Here is an 18,863-nt window from a genome sequence, read left to right as displayed (position 1 = left end):
GAAAAGGTAGCTCTTTTAGTTTAGCTCCTTGCACACGCAGAACTTAACACTTATAAAATGTGTTCACTGATACCGTTATACCGTTCCGGAGCTGGGACTTTCCTTCGTAATGTGACGCAGCACAGCCGTCATTCCTACCCCCTTGGTGCCATGCGCTGCCTCATCAGCGTTGTTTTAAGCTGTCACGGAGCCTGCGCTGTTCTGTTATCCCTTGGCCATGCCCTATTTGCGCTGCCTGTCTTCTGACATAATTTGGTGTCAGGCTGGCTGAAATTCTGATTGAATCACACTGCGGGCCTGGGATCCATGGGCATGCGCAGTGCATATCTTCCTCTCGGGCTCTCGCTCATCTCCCTCCGCCTTCTTTAGACTGTGTGCCGTCAGCTGATCCCTAATAGCATGCCACGGCCGTGACACCGCACAGTCTGAAGAAGAGGGAAGGAGGGGAGTGAGAGTCGAGGATATGCACTGTGCATGCCCATGGATCCAAGGCCCGCAGTGGGATTACGTTAGACGACACTGCGAGGTGGGATCTGGAGCAGCGTGGACGCACAGGCACTGACAGCCTGACACCAAATTATGTCAGAAGACAGGCAGCGCTAATTGGGCATGGCCAAGGGATAACAGAACAGCGCAGGCTCCGTGACAGCTTAACCCCTTAAGCCCCGAGGGTGGTTTGCACGTTAATGACCGGGCCAATTTTTACAATTCTGACCACTGTCCCTTTATGAGGTTATAACTCTGGAACGCTTCAACGGATCTTGGCGATTCTGACATTGTTTTCTCGTGACATATTGTACTTCATTTTAGTAGTAACATTTATTCGATATAACTTGCGTTTATTTGTGAAAAAAACGGAAATTTGGCGAAAATTTAGAAAATTTCGCAATTTTCCAACTTTAAATTTTTATGCCCTTAAATCACAGAGATATGTCACGCAAAATACTTAATAAGTAACATTTCCCACATGTCTACCTTACATCAGCATAATTTTGGAACCAAAATTTTTTTTTGTTAGGGAGTTATAAGGGTTAAAAGTTGACCAGCAATTTCTCATTTTTACAACACCATTTTCATTTGATGTCATTTTGAGGGGTCTATATGATAGAAAATACCCAAGTGTGACACCATTCTAAAAACTACACCCCTCAAGGTGCTCAAAACCACATTCAAGAAGTTTATTAACCCTTCAGGGGTTTCACAGGAATTTTTGGAATGTTTAAATAAAAATGAATATTTAACTTTTTTTCACACAAAATTTATTTCAGCTCCAATTTGTTTTATTTTACCAAGGGTAACAGGATAAAATGGATGCCAAACATTGTTGTACAATCTGTACTGAGTACGCTGATACCCCATATGTGGGGGTAAACCACTGTTTGGGCGCATGGCAGAGCTCGGAAGGAAAGGAGCGCCATTTGACTTTTAAATGCAAAATTGACAGGAATTGAGATGGGACGCCATGTTGCGTTTGGAGAGCCCCTCATGTGCCTAAACATTGAAACCCCCCACAAGTGACACCATTTTGGAAAGTAGACACCCTAAGGAACTTATCTAGATGTGTGGTGACCACTTTGACCCACCAATTGCTTCACAGAAGTTTATAATGCAGAGCCGTAAAAATAAAAAATCATATTTTTTCACAAAAATAATCTTTTCGCCACCAATTTTTTATTTTCCCAAGGGTAAGACAAGAAATTAGACCACAAAAGTTGTTGTGCAATTTGTCCTGAGTATGCTGATACCCCATATATGGGTGTAAACCATTGTTTGGGCGTATGGCAGAGCTCGGAAGGGAAGGAGCGCCATTTTACTTTTCAATGCAAAATTGACTGGAATTGAGATGGGATGCCATGTTGCGTTTGGAGAGCCCCTGATGTGCCTAAACATTGAAATCCCCACAAGTGACACCATTTTGGAAAGTAGACCCCTTAAGGAACTTATCTAGAGGTGTGGTGAGCACTTTGACCCAACAAGTGCTTCACAGAAGTTTATAATGCAGAGCCGTAAAAATAAAAAATCATATTTTTTCACAAAAATAATCTTTTCGCCACCAATTTTTTATTTTCCCAAGGGTAAGAGAAGAAATTAGACCACAAAAGTTGTTGTGCAATTTGTCCTGAGTGCGACGATACCCCATATGTGGGGGTAAACCACTGTTTGGGCGCATGGCAGAGCTCGGAAGGAAAGGAGCGCCATTTGACTTTTCAATGCAAAATTGACTGGAATTGAGATGGGACGCCATGATGTGTTTGGAGAGCCCCTGATGTGCCTAAACATTGGAACCCCTCACAAGTGACACCATTTTGGAAACTAGACCCCCTAAGGAACTTATCTAGATGTGTTTTGAGAGCTTTGAACCCCCAAGTGTTTCACTACAGTTTATAACGCAGAGCCGTTAAAATAATTTTTTTTTTTTCTCGCAAAAATTATTTTCTAGCCCCCAGTTTTGCATTTTCACAAGGGTAACATAATAAATTGGACCCCAAAAGTTGTTGTCCAATTTGTCCTGAGTACGCTGATACCCCATATGTGGGGGGGAACCACTGTTTGGGCGCATGGCAGAGCTCGGAAGGGAAGGAGCGCCATTTGGAATGCAGACTTAGATGGATTGGTCTGCAGGAGTCACGTTGCATTTGCAGAGCCCCTGATGTACCCAAACAGTACAAACCCCCCACAAGTGACCCCATATTAGAAACTAGACCTCCCAAGGAACTTATCTAGATGTGTTGTGAGAACTTTGAACCCCTAAGTGTTTCACTACAGTTTATAACGCAGAGCCGTGAAAATAAAAATTCTTTTTTTTTTCACAAAAATGATTTTTTAGCCCCCAGCTTTGTATTTTTACAAGGGTAACAGAATAAATTGGACCCCAAAAGTTGTTGTTCAATTTGTCCTGAGTACGCTGATACCCCATATGTGGGGGGGAACCACTGTTTGGGCGCATGGCAGAGCTCGGAAGGGAAGGAGCGCCATTTGGAATGCAGACTTAGATGGATTGGTCTGCAGGCGTCACGTTGCATTTGCAGAGCCCCTGATGTACCCAAACAGTAGAAACCACCCACAAGTGACCTCATATTGGAAACTAGACCTCCCACGGAACTTATCTAGATGTGTTGTGAAAACTTTGAACCCCCAAGTTTTTCACTACAGTTTACAACGCAGAGCCGTGAAAATAAAAAATCCTTTTTTTTCCCACAAAAATGATTTTTAGCCCCCCAAATTTTTATTTTCCCAAGGATAACAAGAGAACTTGGACCCAAAAAGTTGTTGTCCAATTTGTCTCGAGTACGATGATACCCCATATGTTGGGGTAAACCCCTGTTTGGGCGCACGGGAGAGCTCGGAAGTGAAGGAGCACTGTTTTACTTTTTCAATGCAGAATTGGCTGGAATTGAGATCGGACGCCATGTCGCGTTTGGAGAGCCCCTGATGTGCCTAAACAGTGGAAACCCCCCAATTATAAATGAAACCCTAATCCAAACGCACCCCTAACCCTAATCCCAACTGTAACCCTAACCACACACCTAACCCTGACACACCCCTAATTCTAATCCCAACCATAAATGTAATCCAAACCCTAACCCTAGCCCTAACCCTAACCCTAATGGGAAAATGGAAATAAATACATTTTTTTAAATTTTATTATTTTTCCTAAGGCTAGGTTCACATTGCGTTAGGGAAATCCGTTTAGCACTAGCGGATTGCGCTAACGCAATGTCTTTTTAGGTGTCGTGTTTAGTGGTCGCGTTAACGTCCCCGGTCTGGAAGATCGGGGATCGGACCTCGGGCGCACCGCGGCGCTGCAAGCAGCGTCTGAGGCGCGCCACAAAAGAATGGCACCTTGCTAGCGCAAGCCGAAAATGACACGCTCTAGCGATGCGCTACACCCGAAAATCACATTGCTGTCAATGGTTGTGCTAACGGACCCGTTGCACGGCGTTAATTGTGACATTTTCGCCGTGCAACGCTGTCCGTTAGCGTTAACCCATTAACGCAATGTGAACCTAGCCTAACTAAGGGGGTGATGAAGGGGGGTTTGATTTACTTTTATAGCGTTTTTTATATCGGATTTTTATGATTGGCAGCCGTCACACACTAAAAGACGCTTTTTATAGCAAAAAAGTTTTTGCGTCTCCACATTTTGAGACCTATAATTTTTCAATATTTTGGTCCACAGAGTCATGTGAGGTCTTGTTTTTTGCGGGACAAGTTGACGTTTTAATCGGTTACATTTTCGGACATGTGACAGTTTTTGATCGCTTTTTATTCCGATTTTTTGTGAGGCAGAATGACCAAAAACCAGCTATTCATGAATTTCTTTTGGGGGAGGCGTTTATACCGTTCCGCGTTTGGTAAAATTGATGAAGCAGTTTTATTCTTCGGGTCAGTACGATTACAGCGATACCTCATTTATATCATTTTTTTTATGTTTTGGTGCTTTTATACGATAAAAGCTATTTTATAGAAAAAATAATTATTTTGGCATCGCTTTATTCTGCGGACTATAACTTTTTTATTTTTTTGGTTATGATGCTATATGGCGGCTCGTTTTTTGCGGGACAAGATGACGTTTTCAGAGGTACCATGGTTATTTATATCCGTCTTTTTGATCGCGTGTTATTCCACTTTTTGTTCAGCGTTATGATAATAAAGCGTTGTTTTTTGGCTCGTTTTTTTTTTTTTTCTTACGGTGTTCACTGAAGGGGTTAACAAGTGGGCCAGTTTTATAGGTCGGGTCGTTACGGACGCGGCGATACTAAATATGTGTACTTTTATTGTTTTTGTTTTTTGTTTTTTTATGTAAAGAAATGTATTTATGGGAATAATATTTTTTTTTTTTCTGCTTTATTTAGGAATTTTTTTTTTTTTTTACAAGTGTGGAAATTTTTTTTTTTAGTTTTTCACTTTGTCCCAGGGGGGGACAATACAGATCACCGATCTGACAGTGTGCACAGCACTCTGTTAGATCGGTGATCTGACATACAGCCGGGCAGGACTAGAGCTGCAGCTGCAGCCTGATCCTGACCCGGAAGTGCTCCCTGCAGGACCCGGATGCAGCCCGGCGGCCATTTTGGATCCGGGGACTGCAGGGAGAAGACGCTCGGTACACGGTGAGTACATCACCGTGTACCGATCGTCTCAGGGAAGCCCGCAGGGAGCCCCCTCCCTGCGCGATGCTTCCCTGCACCGCCGGCACACCGCGATCATCTTTGATCGCGGTGTGCCGGGGGTTAATGTGCCGGGAGCGGTCCGTGACCGCTCCTGGCACATAGTGCCGGATGTCAGCTGCGATAGGCAGCTGACACCCGGCCGCGATCGGCCGCGCTCCCCCCGTGAGCGCAGCCGATCGCATATGACGTACTATCCCGTCCCTGGGAATTAAGTCCCAGGTCACCTGGACGGGATAGTACGTCATATGGGATTAAGGGGTTAAAACAACGCTGAGGAGGCAGCGCACGGCACCAAGGGGATAGGAATGACAGCTGTGCTGTGTCCCATTACGAAGGAAATTAGCACCTCCGGGACGGTTTTACGGTATAAGGGGACACATTTTTAGTGTTTACTTCTGTGTTTGCAAGGAGCATAATTAAAAGAGCAACCTTTTCCTTTTGCATCCTTAGTGCTGCACAAGATGGCTCTTTCAGCTACAAACGTCTTGGGGGGGGGTTAAAGGTTCCCTTTCAACTTGCTCCAATCAGGCTTCGGCCTACACTCTGTTCCTCTGCTCCTCCTGCTGTCCCTGGGCTCTAACACCGCCAGTTGGTGCCTGGAAGTGCTGTCTGCACAGTCAACAGTCGCTCCTCTGTTATTGGGGTTCAGTAACGTCAGCTGATCCCCAGCTGTGTGTGCGGCAATACCTCCAATCTGCTCCTCCTGCTGTCCCTGGGCTCTAACACCGCCAGTTGGTGCCTGGAAGTGCTGTCTGCACAGTCAACAGTCGCTCCTCTGTTATTGGGGTTCAGTAACGTCAGCTGATCCCCAGCTGTGTATCCGGCAACGTGTCATGCGACCGCCACGCTGGCACAACTAAAATGTAAGGGGACCTGTTCCCCCCCGCCCCTAGGCGTTTGTTACTGAAAGAGCCACCTTGTGCAGCACTAATACTGCACAAGGAAAAGGTCGCTCTTTAAATTATGCTCCTTGCAAACGCTGAACTACACACTCATGTAATGTGTCCCCTCACACCGTCCAACCGTCCCAGAGGTGGGACTTTCCTTTGTAATGTGACGCAGCACAGCCGTCATTGCTACCCCCTTGGCACCGTGCGCTGCCTCCTTAGCGTTGTTTGATTCCGTCATGGACCCTGCGCTGTTATGTTATCCCTTGGCCATGCACAGTTTGCGCTGCCCGTCCTCTGACATCATTTGTTGTCGTCCTGGCTGCGCCTGTGCGTCCACGCTGCCCGAAATCCCACCTCGCAGTGTCGTCTAATGTGATCCCACAGTGGGCCTGGTATCCATGGCCATGCGCAGTGCATATACTAGCCTCTCACTCCCCTTCTTCACGCTTCTTCAGACTAGGCGGCGTCAGCTGATCCCTAATAGCATGCCACGGCCGTGACGCCGCACAGTCTGAAGAAGCAGGAAGGAGGTGAGTGAGAGGCGATGATATGCACTGCGCATGCCCATGGATCCCTGGCCCGCAGTGGGATTACATTAGATGACACTGCGAGGTTGGATCTCGGGCAGCTTGGACGCACAGGCACTGCCAGCCTGACACCTAAATGATGTCAGAAGACGGGCACCGCTAACTGTGCATGGCCAAGGGATAACATTACAGCGCGGGCTCTGTGACAGAACCAAACAACGTTGAGGAGGTGGCGCATGGCACCAAGGGGGTTGGAATGACGGCTGTGCTGTGTCACATTACAAAGGAAAGTCCCACTTCCAGGACGGTTTGACGGTGTGAGGGGACACATTATATGAGTGTGTACTTCAGCGTTTGCAAGGAGCATAATTTTCGGAGCCACCATTTTCCATGTGCAGTATTACTGCTGTATAAGATGGCTCTTTCAGCAACAAATGCCTGGGGGGGGGGGGTTAAAGGTTCCCTTTCAACTTGCTCCACTGCAGGCTTCGGCCTACACTCTGCTCCTCTTTGATTCCCTGGGTTTCAACACTGTCAGTTGCCACCTGGAAGTGTTGTCTACACAGAAAAAACACTAGCTGATGTGTCAGTGGGGTTCAGCACCGCCAGCTGTTCCCCTGCTGTGTAGTCGGCAACGTGTCCAGCACAAGCCACGCTGGCACAACAGAACAAAAGCTGCCACCAGTGCAGGCTTCGGCCTACACTCTGCTCCTCTCCTCCTGCTGCTGCCCCTGGGCTCAAACACCGCTAATTTTGGCCCGGAAGGGCTAGCTGCACAGAGAAAAACACCAGCCAATGTGTTAGTGGGGTTCAGCACCGCCAGCTGTTCCCCTGCTGTGTAGCCGGCAACGTGACCTGCAAACGCCACGCAGGCACATGAACTGAAAATAAAGGGACCCTGCCACCCACCCCAAGGTGTTTCTATGTATAACAGCTACCTTGTACAGCAGTAATGCTGCATTTGTACAAGGTGGCTGACTTTTTCTCCTTGCCAACGTGGAACTCAACACTTACAAAATGTGTCTCATTGAGACCATTCCACTGTCCCTGAGGTGTGACTTTCCTTTCTAATGACACGCACCACCCCCCTTGGTAGCGCTGCCCGTCTTCTGACATCATTGGTTGGCTGCCTGTGCCTGGGCGTCCGCCCTGCCCGACACAACCCCCCTCGTTGTCTCATATATTTTGGCTGCGAGGGTGTGATTGATGGGCATGTGCAGTGCATATGTTCGCCTGTCTTAACTCATGTCCTTCCGCCTTCTTCAGACTGTGCGGCCTCATGGCCGTGGTAGGCGATAAGGGATCAGCTGAGGCCGCCCAGTCTGAAGCAGGTGTAAGGACATGTGTGAGCGGCAAACATATTTACTGCACAAGGCCACGAATTCCAGCCACGCAGTGTGATTTGTTGAAAACACACTGCGGGTTTGGGATTCATGGCCATTGCTAACCGCACCGGCCAACATGAAATGAGGTGAGAAGACAGGCAGCGCTCACAGCGCATGGCCAAGGGATCACAATAGCGCAGACTCCTGTACAGCAAATAACAACGCTCAGGAGGCTGCGCCCAGCACCAAGGCGTTATTTATGTGCACCTGTGCTGCGTCTCCTTAAAAAGACAAGTCACGCCTCCAATACAGAACTGAACTACTGTTCAATGGGCTAAATTGTGTACGTCTTTCATTCTGCGTGTGCAATGAGCAAAACTTAAAGAGCAACCTTTAACTTGTGGAGCTTTACTGCTGCACAAGGTGTGGCTCTTCAACATTGTAACACCTGAGGGTGGGTTAAAGGTTACCTTTGAAATTGGTTCAAGTAGGCTTCCGCCTACACTCTGCTCCTCCTGCAGACCCTGGGCTCTAACTACGCCAGTTGGGGCCCGGAAATGCTGGCTGCACAGAGAAAAACACCCACCATTGTGTCAGTGGGGTTCAGCACCGCCAGCTATTCCCCTGCTGTGTAGCCGGCATCGTGTCCAGCACAAGCCACGCTGGCACTACAGACCAAAAGCTGCCACCAGTGCAGGCTTCAGCCTACACTCTGCTCCTCTCCTCCTCCTGCTGACCCTGTGCTATAACACCACCAGTTGTAGCCTGGAAGTGCTAGCTGCACAGAGAAAAACACCCGCCAATGTGTTAGTTGGGTTCAGCAGCGCCAGCTGTTCCCCTGCTGTGTAGCCGGCATCGTGTCCAGCACAAGCCACGCTGGCACTACAGACCAAAAGCTGCCACCCGTGCAGGCTTCAGCCTACACTCTGCTCCTCTCCTCCTCCTGCTGACCCTGGGCTATAACACCGCCAGTTGTAGCCTGGAAGTGCTAGCTGCACAGAGAAAACCACCCGCCAATGTGTCAGTGGGGTTCAGCACCGCCAGCTGTTCCCCTGCTGTGTAGCTGGCAACGTGTCCTGCAAACGCCATGCAGGCACCTGAACTGAAATTAAAGGGAACCTGGCCCCACCCCCCCAGGTCTTTCTATGTATAACAGCCACCTAGTACAGCAGTACTGCTGCATTTGTACAAGGTGGCTGATTTTTTCTCCTTGCCCACGTTTAATTAAACACGTACTAAATGTGTCTCATTGAGACCATTCCACTGTCCCTGAGGTGTGACTTTCCTTTCTAATAATACGCAGCACCACCCTTGGTAGCGCTTCACGTCTTTTGACATCATTGGTTAGCTGGCTGCGCCTGTGCGTCTGCCCTGCTCGAAACAACGCCTCTCGTCTTATTTTTTTGGACAGCGAGGGTGTGATTGATGGGCATGTGCAGTGCATATGTTCGCCTGTCTTAACTCATCTCCTTCCGCCTTCTTCAGACTGGGCGGCCTCATGGCCGTGGTAGGCGATAAGGGATCAGCTGAGGCCGCCCAGTCTGAAGCAGGTGTAAGGACATGTGTGAGCGGCAAACATATTTACTGCACAAGGCCACGAATACCAGCCACGCAGTGTGATTTGTTGAAAACCCACTGCGGGCCTGGGATTCATGGCCATTGCTAACCGCACTGGCCAACATGAAATGAGGTCAGAAGACAGGCAGCGCTCACAGCGCATGGCCAAGGGATCAAAATAGCGCAGTTTCCTGTACAGCAAATAACAACGCTCAGGAATCAGCGCCCAGCACCTAGGTGTAAATTTTGACACCTGTGCTGCTTCTCCTTAAAAAGACAAGTCACGCCTCCACTACTGTTTGACAGTATAATGGGCTAAATAGTGTACGTGTTTTATTCAGCGTGTGCAAGGAGCAAAATTAATAGAGCAACCTTTGACTTGTGCAGCATTAATGCTGCAAAAGTTGTGGCTCTTGTACCTTGCAACACCTGAGGGGGGGTTAGAGGTTACCTTTGAAATTGGTTCAACTAGGCTTTGGCCTACACTCTGCTCCTCTCCTCCTCCTGCTGCCCCTGGGCTCAAACACCGCTAGTTTTTGCCCAGAAGTGCTAGCTGCACAGAGAAAAACACCAGCCAATGTGTTAGTGGGGTTCAGCACCGCCAGCTGTTCCCCTGCTGTGTAGCCGGCATCGTGTCCAGCACAAGCCACGCTGGCACAACAGACCAAAAGCTGCCACCAGTGCAGGCTTCGGCCTACACTCTGCTCCTCTCCTCCTCCTGCTGACCCTGGGCTCTAACACCGCCAGTTTTTGCCCGGACGTGCTAGCTGCACAGAGAAAAACACCAGTCAATGTGTCAGTGGGGTTCAGCACCGCCAGCTGTTCCCCTGCTGTGTAGCTGGCAACATGTCCTGCAAACGCCATGCAGGCACCTGAACTGAAATTAAAGGGAACCAGCCCCCACCCCCCCCAGGTGTTTCTATGTATAACAGCCACCTTGTACAGCAGTACTGCTGCATTTGTACAAGGTGTCTGACTTTTTCTCCTTGCCCACGTTTAATTAAACACGTACTAAATGTGTCTCATTGACACCATTCCACTGTCCCTGAGGTGTGACTTTCCTTTCTAATGATACGCAGCACCACCCTTGGTAGCGCTTCCCGTCTTTTGACATCATTGGTTAGCTGGCTGTGCCTGTGCGTCTGCCCTGCTCGAAACAACGCCCCTCGGTGTCTTATTTTGTTGGACAGCGAGGGTGTGATTGATGGGCATGTGCAGTGCATATGTTTGCCTGTGTTCACTCATCTCCTTCCGCCTTCTTCAGACTGGGTGTCCTCATGGCCGCGGCATGCGATAAGGGATCAGATGAGGCCGCCCAGTCTGAAGCAGGTGTAAGGACATGTGTGAGCGGCAAACATATTTACTGCACAAGGCCACGAATCCCAGCCACGCAGCGTGTTTTTTTGAAAACACACTGTGGGTCTGGGATTCATGTCCATCGCTAACCGCAACGGCCGACATGAAATGAGGTCAGAAGACAGGAAGCGCTCACAGCGCATGGCCAAGGGATAACAATAGCGCAGTCTCCTGTACAGCAAATAACAACGCTCAGGAAGCTGCGCCCATGCACCAAGGTGTTATTTTGGACACCTGTGCTGCGTCTCCTTAAAAAGACAAGTCACGCCTCCACTACTGTTTGACAGGATAATGGGCTAAATAGTGTACGTGTTTTATTCAGCGTGTGCAAGGAGCAAAATTAATAGAGCAACCTTTTACTTTTACAAGGTGTGGCTCTTGTACCTTGCTACACCTGAGGGGGGGTTAAAGGTTACCTTTAAAATTGGTTCAACTAGACTTCGGCCTACACTCTGCTCCTCTCCTCCTCCTGCTGACCCTGGGCTCTAACACCGCTAGTTTTTGCCCGGAAGTGCTAGCTGCACAGAGAAAAACACCCGCCATTGTGGTAGTGGGGTTCAGCACCGCCAGCTGTTCCCCTGCTGTGTAGCCGGCATCGTGTCCAGCACAAGCCACGCTGGCACAACAGACCAAAAGCTGCCACCAGTGCAGGCCTCGGCCTACACTCTGCTCCTCTCCTCCTCCTGCTGACCCTGGGCTCTAACACCGCTAGTTTTTGCCCGGAAGTGCTAGCTGCACAGAGAACAACACCAGCCAATGTGTTAGTGGGGTTCAGCAACGCCAGCTGTTCCCCTGCTGTGTAGCTGGCATCGTGTCCAGCACAAGCCACGCTGGCACAACCGACCAAAAGCTGCCACCAGCGCAGGCTTCGGCCTACACTCTGCTCCTCTCCTCCTCCTGCTGACCCTGGGCTCTAACACCGCTAGTTTTGGCCCGGAAGTGCTAGCTGCACAGAGAAAAACACCAGCCAATGTGTTAGTGGGGTTCAGCAACGCCAGCTGTTCCCCTGCTGTGTAGCCGGCAACGTGACCTGCAAACGCCACGCAGGCACATGAACTGAAATTGAAGGGAGCCTGCCCCCCACCCCCAGGTGTTTCTATGTATAACAGCTACCTTGTACAGCAGTACTGCTGCATTTGTAGAAGGTGGCTGACTTTTTCTACTTGCCCACGTGGAACTCAACACGTACAAAATGTGTCTCATTGAGACCATTACACTGTCCCTGAGGTGTGACTTTCCTTTCTAATGATACGCAGCACCACCCTTGGTAGCGCTTCCAGTCTTTTGACATCATTGGTTAGCTGGCTGCGCCTGTGCGTCCGCCCTACTCCAAACAACGCCCCTCGGTTTCTTATTTATTTTGTCAGCGAGGGTGTGGTTTATGGGCACGAGCAGTGCATATGTTCGCCTGTCGTCACTCATCTCCTTCCGCCTTCTTCAGACTGTGCAGCCTCATGGCCGCGGCATGCGAGAAGGGATCAGCAGAGGCCGCCCAGTCTGAAGCAGGTGTAAGGACGTGTGTGAGCGGCCAAAATATTTACTGCTCAAGGCCACGAATCCCAGCACCGCAGTGTGACTTTATGAAAAGGCACTGTGGGTCTGGGATTTATGGCCATCGTTAACCGCACCGGCCAACATGAAATGAGGTCATAAGACGGGTAGCGCTAACAGGGCATTGCCAAGGGATAACACAAGAGCGCAGACTCCTGTACAGCAAATAACAACGCTCAGGAAGGCGTTATTTGGGACACCTGTGCTGCGTCTCCTTAAAAAGACAAGTCACGCATCCACTACAGTTTGACTGTAGAATGGTCTAAATTGTGTACGTCTTTCATTCAGCGTGTGCAAGTAGACAAATTAATAGAGCAACCTTTCACTTGTGCAGCATTAATACTGCACAAGGTGTGTCTCTTGTACTTTGTAACACCTGAGGGGGGGTTAAAGGTTTCCTTTGAAATTGGTTCAACTAGGCTTCGGCCTACACTCTGCTCCTCTCCTCCTCCTCCTGCTTCACCACGGGCTCTAACATCACTAGTTTTTGCCCGCAAGTGCTAGCTACACAGAGAAAAACACCCGCCATTGTGTTAGTGGGGTTCAGCAACGCCAGCTGTTCCCCCACTGTGTAGCCGGCAAAGTGTCCTGCAAACGCAACGCAGACACAGAGCTGCCTCCAGTGCAGGCTTCGGCCTACACTCTGCTCCCCCTGCTTACCCTTTGCTCCAGCACCGCTAGTTGGGGCTCTAGGAAGACAATCTTTAATAGGCAACGCATCTGGGTTCCAGCACCGCCAGCTGGTTCTCGGCAGTGTTTTTGTCACAGGTACTCCCTCGTGCCAAACCTGGTTTCAGCACCGTCAGCTGTTTCCGGGTTGTGTCAAGCTCGCTGAGACGCCTATGCTTGCCCCGTCGTGTTGCGGTCGAGTTAGCCAACTCCAGGGTGCCTCCAGTTTAGGAGCTTCCTATGTGGGCTGCATGAATTGGTAGTCAAGGCTGGTTCTGTAGTGCCAGTAGGCCCAGCTCCCCCTGTAGGACTGTTGGGGTTCAGTAACTGCGGCTGCCTCGCGGCCTAGCTGTTCTCTCCTCTCCTGTGGACCTTCGGGTCCACCACCTGGTTCCAGCACCGTCAGCTGGTTCCGGGCCGTGTCTTTTGCTCTTGTACCTTCTGCTCCCCATCCTGGTTCCAGTACAGTCAGCTGGTTCCGGGCAGAGCCTTTGGCTTAGGTGCCTCCTTCTGGGTATCCAAGTTCCACCAACGTCAGGTGGTCCTTGGTAGTGCTTTCAGGCACGGGTACCTCCTGCTTAGTAACCAGGTTCCAGTAACGTCAGCTGGTACTCGGTAGTTCCATTGGCTCTTGGACCTTCGGCTACCCATCCGGGTTCCAGTACAATCAGCTGGTTCTCGGCAGTGTCTTTTGCTCTTGTACCTTCTGCTCCCCATCCTGGTTCCAGTACCGTCAGCTGGTTCCGGGCAGAGCCTTTGGCTTAGGTGCCTCCTTCTGGGTATCCGAGTTCCGCCAACGTCAGGCGGTCCTTGGTAGTGCTTTTTAGCACGGGTACCTCCTGCTTAGTAACCGGGTTCCAGTAACGTCAGCTGGTCCTCGGTAGTTCCATAGGCTCTTGAACCTTCGGGTAGCCATCCGAGTTCCAGTTCCATCAGCTGGTTCTTGGCATTTTCTCAGCCTTCTTGTACCTTCTGCTACATTTCCAAGTTGAAGACCCTAACGTCGACGACCCGGAAGACCACCCCGATGACGACGACGACGACGGCGGAGACGACGACGGCGGAGACGACGACGGCGGAGACGACGACGCCGGAGACGACGACGCCGGAGACGACGACACTGGAGACGACGACCCTGGAGACGACGACATGGAAGACCGAGAAGCAGAAGAACAAGAGGCTGCAGAACAAAGAGCAGAAGAACATTAAGCATAACACTTAATATCAGAGCAAAAGATATTATCTAAATTATATGCAGAAGAAGACTAAGCAGTGTATGGGGGTGATTCCGTTCCTCGTCGTGGTGCCCCTGGATAAAGCCTGATGCTGCAGGCCAAACTGAACGCGGACAAATGTAACTTTTGTGACTGGCAGAACGGAAGGTGTAATCTTCCAACTTTTATAGATAACAACTACGGGAATGCCTGTCACAAATGAGAATATGATGAAGAAGTAGAATAGGAAGAATAATAACAGTTGAATAAAATGAATATGTAGAATAGGAAGAATAATAATAGTTGAATAAAATGAATATGAAGAATGTATTAAAAAAAAAAAAGGTAAAGGATGAAGAAGAAGATGAATAAGGTGAAGAAGAAGTTGATGTCAAAGATGCTGATGATGATGAAGATGAAAGTGTGGGAAAAGTAAAAAAAAAAGAAGGGGAAGGGCGTGGAATAGTGAAACATCAATATCTGACAAAATAAAAAAAAAATTTACATAGTCAATATCTTTGTCACTCCGAACGTCTTTAAAAAAAAAAAAAACATGCTATTCTATTTGATTGGGCTAAACCTCTATGACTTTAATGTCTCCGCCACCTCCCCAAATACATCCTGCATTATTCTTAGTTGTTTTCCTTCATGTAGAATGAACCTACAAGGAAAGAAAGGGTTTATTTTAATTCCGATATTTTGGTCCCATTGACTTGCATTGGGATCGGGTATCGGTATCGGCGATATCCGATATTTTTTGAATATCGGCCGATCCTATCCGATACCGATACTTTACGATATCGGAAGGTATCGCTCAACACTAGTGATCAGTGCTGGGGAGTCGGAGTTGAAATTAATCTGTATTGCACTTTATGCACATGCTCAGTAGTGACCAGTGCTGTGGAGTGAGAGTTGAGATGAATCTGTGCTGCATTTTATGTACATGTTCAGTAGTGACCAGTTCTGTGGAGTTGGAGTCGGGAATCAGAGAAATTTAAGAGTGGCAGTCAGAATCTGAGTCGGAGGTTTGGCGTACCTACTCCATAGCCCTGATTCTCCGGCATCTGATCAGACTGATGAGAACTTATTCTTTCATGACACATACAACTTTTAAAGGAAAATCATAAATAAAGCGCTTTCTAATTTATAGGGGTTGTCCAGTGAAAACAAGTTATCAGCTGTCCAACAGATACGTGATAACTTGTAGATTGGTGATGTTCTGACCACAGGAACCTGGACTGATCAGCAGAACGAGAAGCTTTCATCCCTGCAAGAATGGAGCAGCGGTTCACTTGCTCAACCACTGCTCCATTCACTCTCTAGGCAGCTGCCAGGTGCTGCGCTCGACCTTTTCCGACAGCCCCATAGAGAATGAATGGAGAGACGGGTATGTCCACTATATAATAAAGGTAAATCTCCTATAGAGGGATTGGCTACACATATGGCACTTCCAAATTCAGATACACCTTATAAATAAACGGAAGCTGATGCCAGACTTTAAATATTTAAATGAGAATACCTTTATTCAATACATCGATAAAACCATATCAAAGTGGAGATACATATGCATACAAGATAGTGCTGCCATATACAGGTAACTAGTAACAGAACCATATAAGCAATTTTCAAGTAAACGTAGTTGTTAATTCATACTGACATAGAGGCACATATAAAGATCCCTTTAAAGAGACAATATAAAGATTCAAGTGAGGTCTATTATGCTATAGAGAGGGTATATACATAAAGTTTTGCACCATATTCATGGCTGCATGCCTCATCCAAATTCCCTTCAAGTTAGCACAATCCAATAAGTAAAGCCAATAGCAAAACCATAACTATCTCAGGTAAATCCTACTATGTATACTAGCCTCACACAAATCTCAATGCCAGCTCAGATAGATAGATAAAGTTTAATACATAACCTGTATATGCGGCACCTTCCCCGACGCGCGTTTCGCGTTCCGCTTCTTCTAAGGGGGTCTGTATCTGACTATCTGAGCTGGCATTGAGATTTGTGTGAGGCTAGTATACATAGTAGGATTTACCTGAGATAGTTATGGTTTTGCTATTGGCTTTACTTATTGGATTGTGCTAACTTGAAGGGAATTTGGATGAGGCATGCAGCCATGAATATGGTGCAAAACTTTATGTATATACCCTCTCTATAGCATAATAGACCTCACTTGAATCTTTATATTGTCTCTTTAAAGGGATCTTTATATGTGCCTCTATGTCAGTATGAATTAACAACTACGTTTACTTGAAAATTGCTTATATGGTTCTGTTACTAGTTACCTGTATATGGCAGCACTATCTTGTATGCATATGTATCTCCACTTTGATATGGTTTTATCGATGTATTGAATAAAGGTATTCTCATTTAAATATTTAAAGTCTGGCATCAGCTTCCGTTTATTTATAAGGTGTATATAATAAAGGTGACCCTTGGGGGATAAAAATTCTCCAATCTGCCAAATCAAAGTGATCTTACCACCACCAATCAGTAAGTCATTATCACCTGTTCAATGGGTACAGAAAGTGCCTTTCAGTATTCATCTTAAAATACAGAGTAAACCATCATGACTTGTCATGTGAAAACTCTGTTTCTGTTGAGTATAGACATTTAGTAGAGTCTGCTGTTTACTTAGGTAAAAGGCAAACACCAAAGAAAAGTGACCTAGATTTGAACCTGTTGATTCTTCTTCCTCTTCATATTTACTTAGTAGTTAATCTGTAGCCTCACCCAATCGTGCCATCACCAGAAATGAAAACTCTCCTATTTCTATTTTGTAGCCTAATTTTCTAATATAGCAATTATTATGTATATTGTATTTATGAAATCATTATTGCACCTTCTACTGTAAGATGTCACCTCCCGAGAGAACAAGAGGACCGGCCCATGAAATTCCCACAGCCGGATAATTCTCTCCCTCAATATCTTCTGAGCAATCTAATTTACTGCACATTAGACTTCATCTGATCCCATTGATATCAGATAGTTCGGCCGACTTTAGTCTAGAAATTATCTGATTATTGGTTTCCATCCACTGCAATGTTATTTTGTCACCCAGTTCTTTCACAAGGTCTTGAAGTTGTTAACCCCAGGGTAACCTGTCCATGAGCATTTTATATTTCTGTTTAGAAGACTTCATAAAACAATAAAAATATTGATACTCACAATGGTGATCCCACACCACTCCCATTCCAGTGATTCTCCCGCCAGCCTTTGTACCTCTGTACCTCCCATGGGATCCAGACAATGACCAGCATAGCCAATGATTGCCTACAAAAGCTGCCTTCATAAGATGTTCAACTCATGATCTAGTCCATAATAAAATAGAGATTTCAACATCTTAGCATTATCTACAGTAATTGTATTATTACACAGGATTCATTATGATTTTACATTTCCTCATCGTCTTCCCATTCAGGTCCCTACAATATCAGACCATCTCAGTGGAGATTTTCTGTATATTTTACTGACCAATCAAGGATGGGTAAGGACAGGGACAAGATGGCGGAGAGGATATTACACCTCACCCTAGAGATCCTCTTCTATCTTACTGGAGAGGTGAGAGATTCTGACAATATCACATTACATCATTATTATCTATGGGAATAACAGATGGACAGAACTGGAGAGGTGAGGACTCTGGAAATGTCTGTAGTAAGATTTATTAACGTGTCTCTCTATGACCAGGATTACACACTAGTGAAGAGGACATCTAGGGGGCGCTGTCAGGCCCCTGTGTCTGAGGGATGCGGAAGACCCCTGAGCCCAATCATGGGGCCTCCACCTCACCCCTTGATAAATGAGGACATCAATGACCAGAAGATCCTAGAACTCATCTATAAGATGATTGAGCTGCTGGCTGGAGAGGTGACACTGCTGGGAATGCTGGGATATTATACAGTAACGATATGAATCGATCAGGCAGATGACGGTATCATTATATGTATTAGGTTCCTATAAGGTGTCAGGATGTTGCCGTCTATTTCTCCATGGAGGAGTGGAAGTATTTAGAAGGACACAAAGATCTGTACAAGGATGTCATGATGGAGGTTCCTCAGCCCCTCACATCACCAGGTAATAGACTGGACGAAATACACACGGCCTATAATTATCTGTATGTAAAGAATGAATTCAGTCCCTGTATGTGTTTCCTCCAGTTCTATCCAGTAAGAGGACAACACCAGAGAGATGTCCCCGTCCTCTTCTTCCAGTGGACTGCAAACAAGAAAATCCCAATGCTCCTCAGGATCATCAGGTAGATGGAGAGAAGATGTCATGAGATCTCCACTATGATGTGTAGACTATGTAGGTCTTTTTGTCACGGTTCCACCCCTCATTGTGTCTGGGATGCAGTTACTGACAGCTCGGCCATCCAAACTGGTACAGCAGTGTGCTGAAGCTGTCAGAACTTTGACAGCTCAGCCATCCAATCTGGTACAGGGGCATGCTGAGCTGTCAGTGTGTTGATTGACAGATCGACAATCCAATCTGAGACTGTGAGGTGTCGGTTGTCTCCAAGTGTTCATTATCCCAGGTAATTGCCAGCTATTTAACTGAGTTGTTTCTCTCAGACCTCTGGCTGTTGTA

At 47.4% G+C, this 18,863-nt stretch overlaps 1 protein-coding gene across 2 annotated transcripts in view; it reads left to right on the top strand.

The window, feature by feature from the left end:
• The window catches only part of LOC138663764 (oocyte zinc finger protein XlCOF22-like), a 71,788-nt gene that overhangs the window by 11,824 nt on the left and 41,101 nt on the right, over window positions 1–18,863 (top strand). The window contains exons 2-5 of one of the 2 annotated variants that reach the window (XM_069750101.1): window positions 17,695–17,834; window positions 17,964–18,143; window positions 18,227–18,350; window positions 18,434–18,531. In XM_069750101.1, coding sequence (XP_069606202.1) covers window positions 17,757–17,834; window positions 17,964–18,143; window positions 18,227–18,350; window positions 18,434–18,531 — 480 coding nt within the window. In that variant the 5' untranslated portion in view covers window positions 17,695–17,756. The remainder of the gene's footprint in view (window positions 1–17,694; window positions 17,835–17,963; window positions 18,144–18,226; window positions 18,351–18,433; window positions 18,532–18,863) is intronic. The other variant, XM_069750100.1, reaches the window with a different exon arrangement.

The sequence above is a fragment of the Ranitomeya imitator genome, chromosome 2, assembly GCF_032444005.1.
Source record: "Ranitomeya imitator isolate aRanImi1 chromosome 2, aRanImi1.pri, whole genome shotgun sequence".
NCBI classification, from domain to species: domain Eukaryota; kingdom Metazoa; phylum Chordata; class Amphibia; order Anura; family Dendrobatidae; genus Ranitomeya; species Ranitomeya imitator.
Note: the sequence above shows the minus strand (reverse complement) of the source record. Positions and strands in the feature narration are given on the sequence as shown.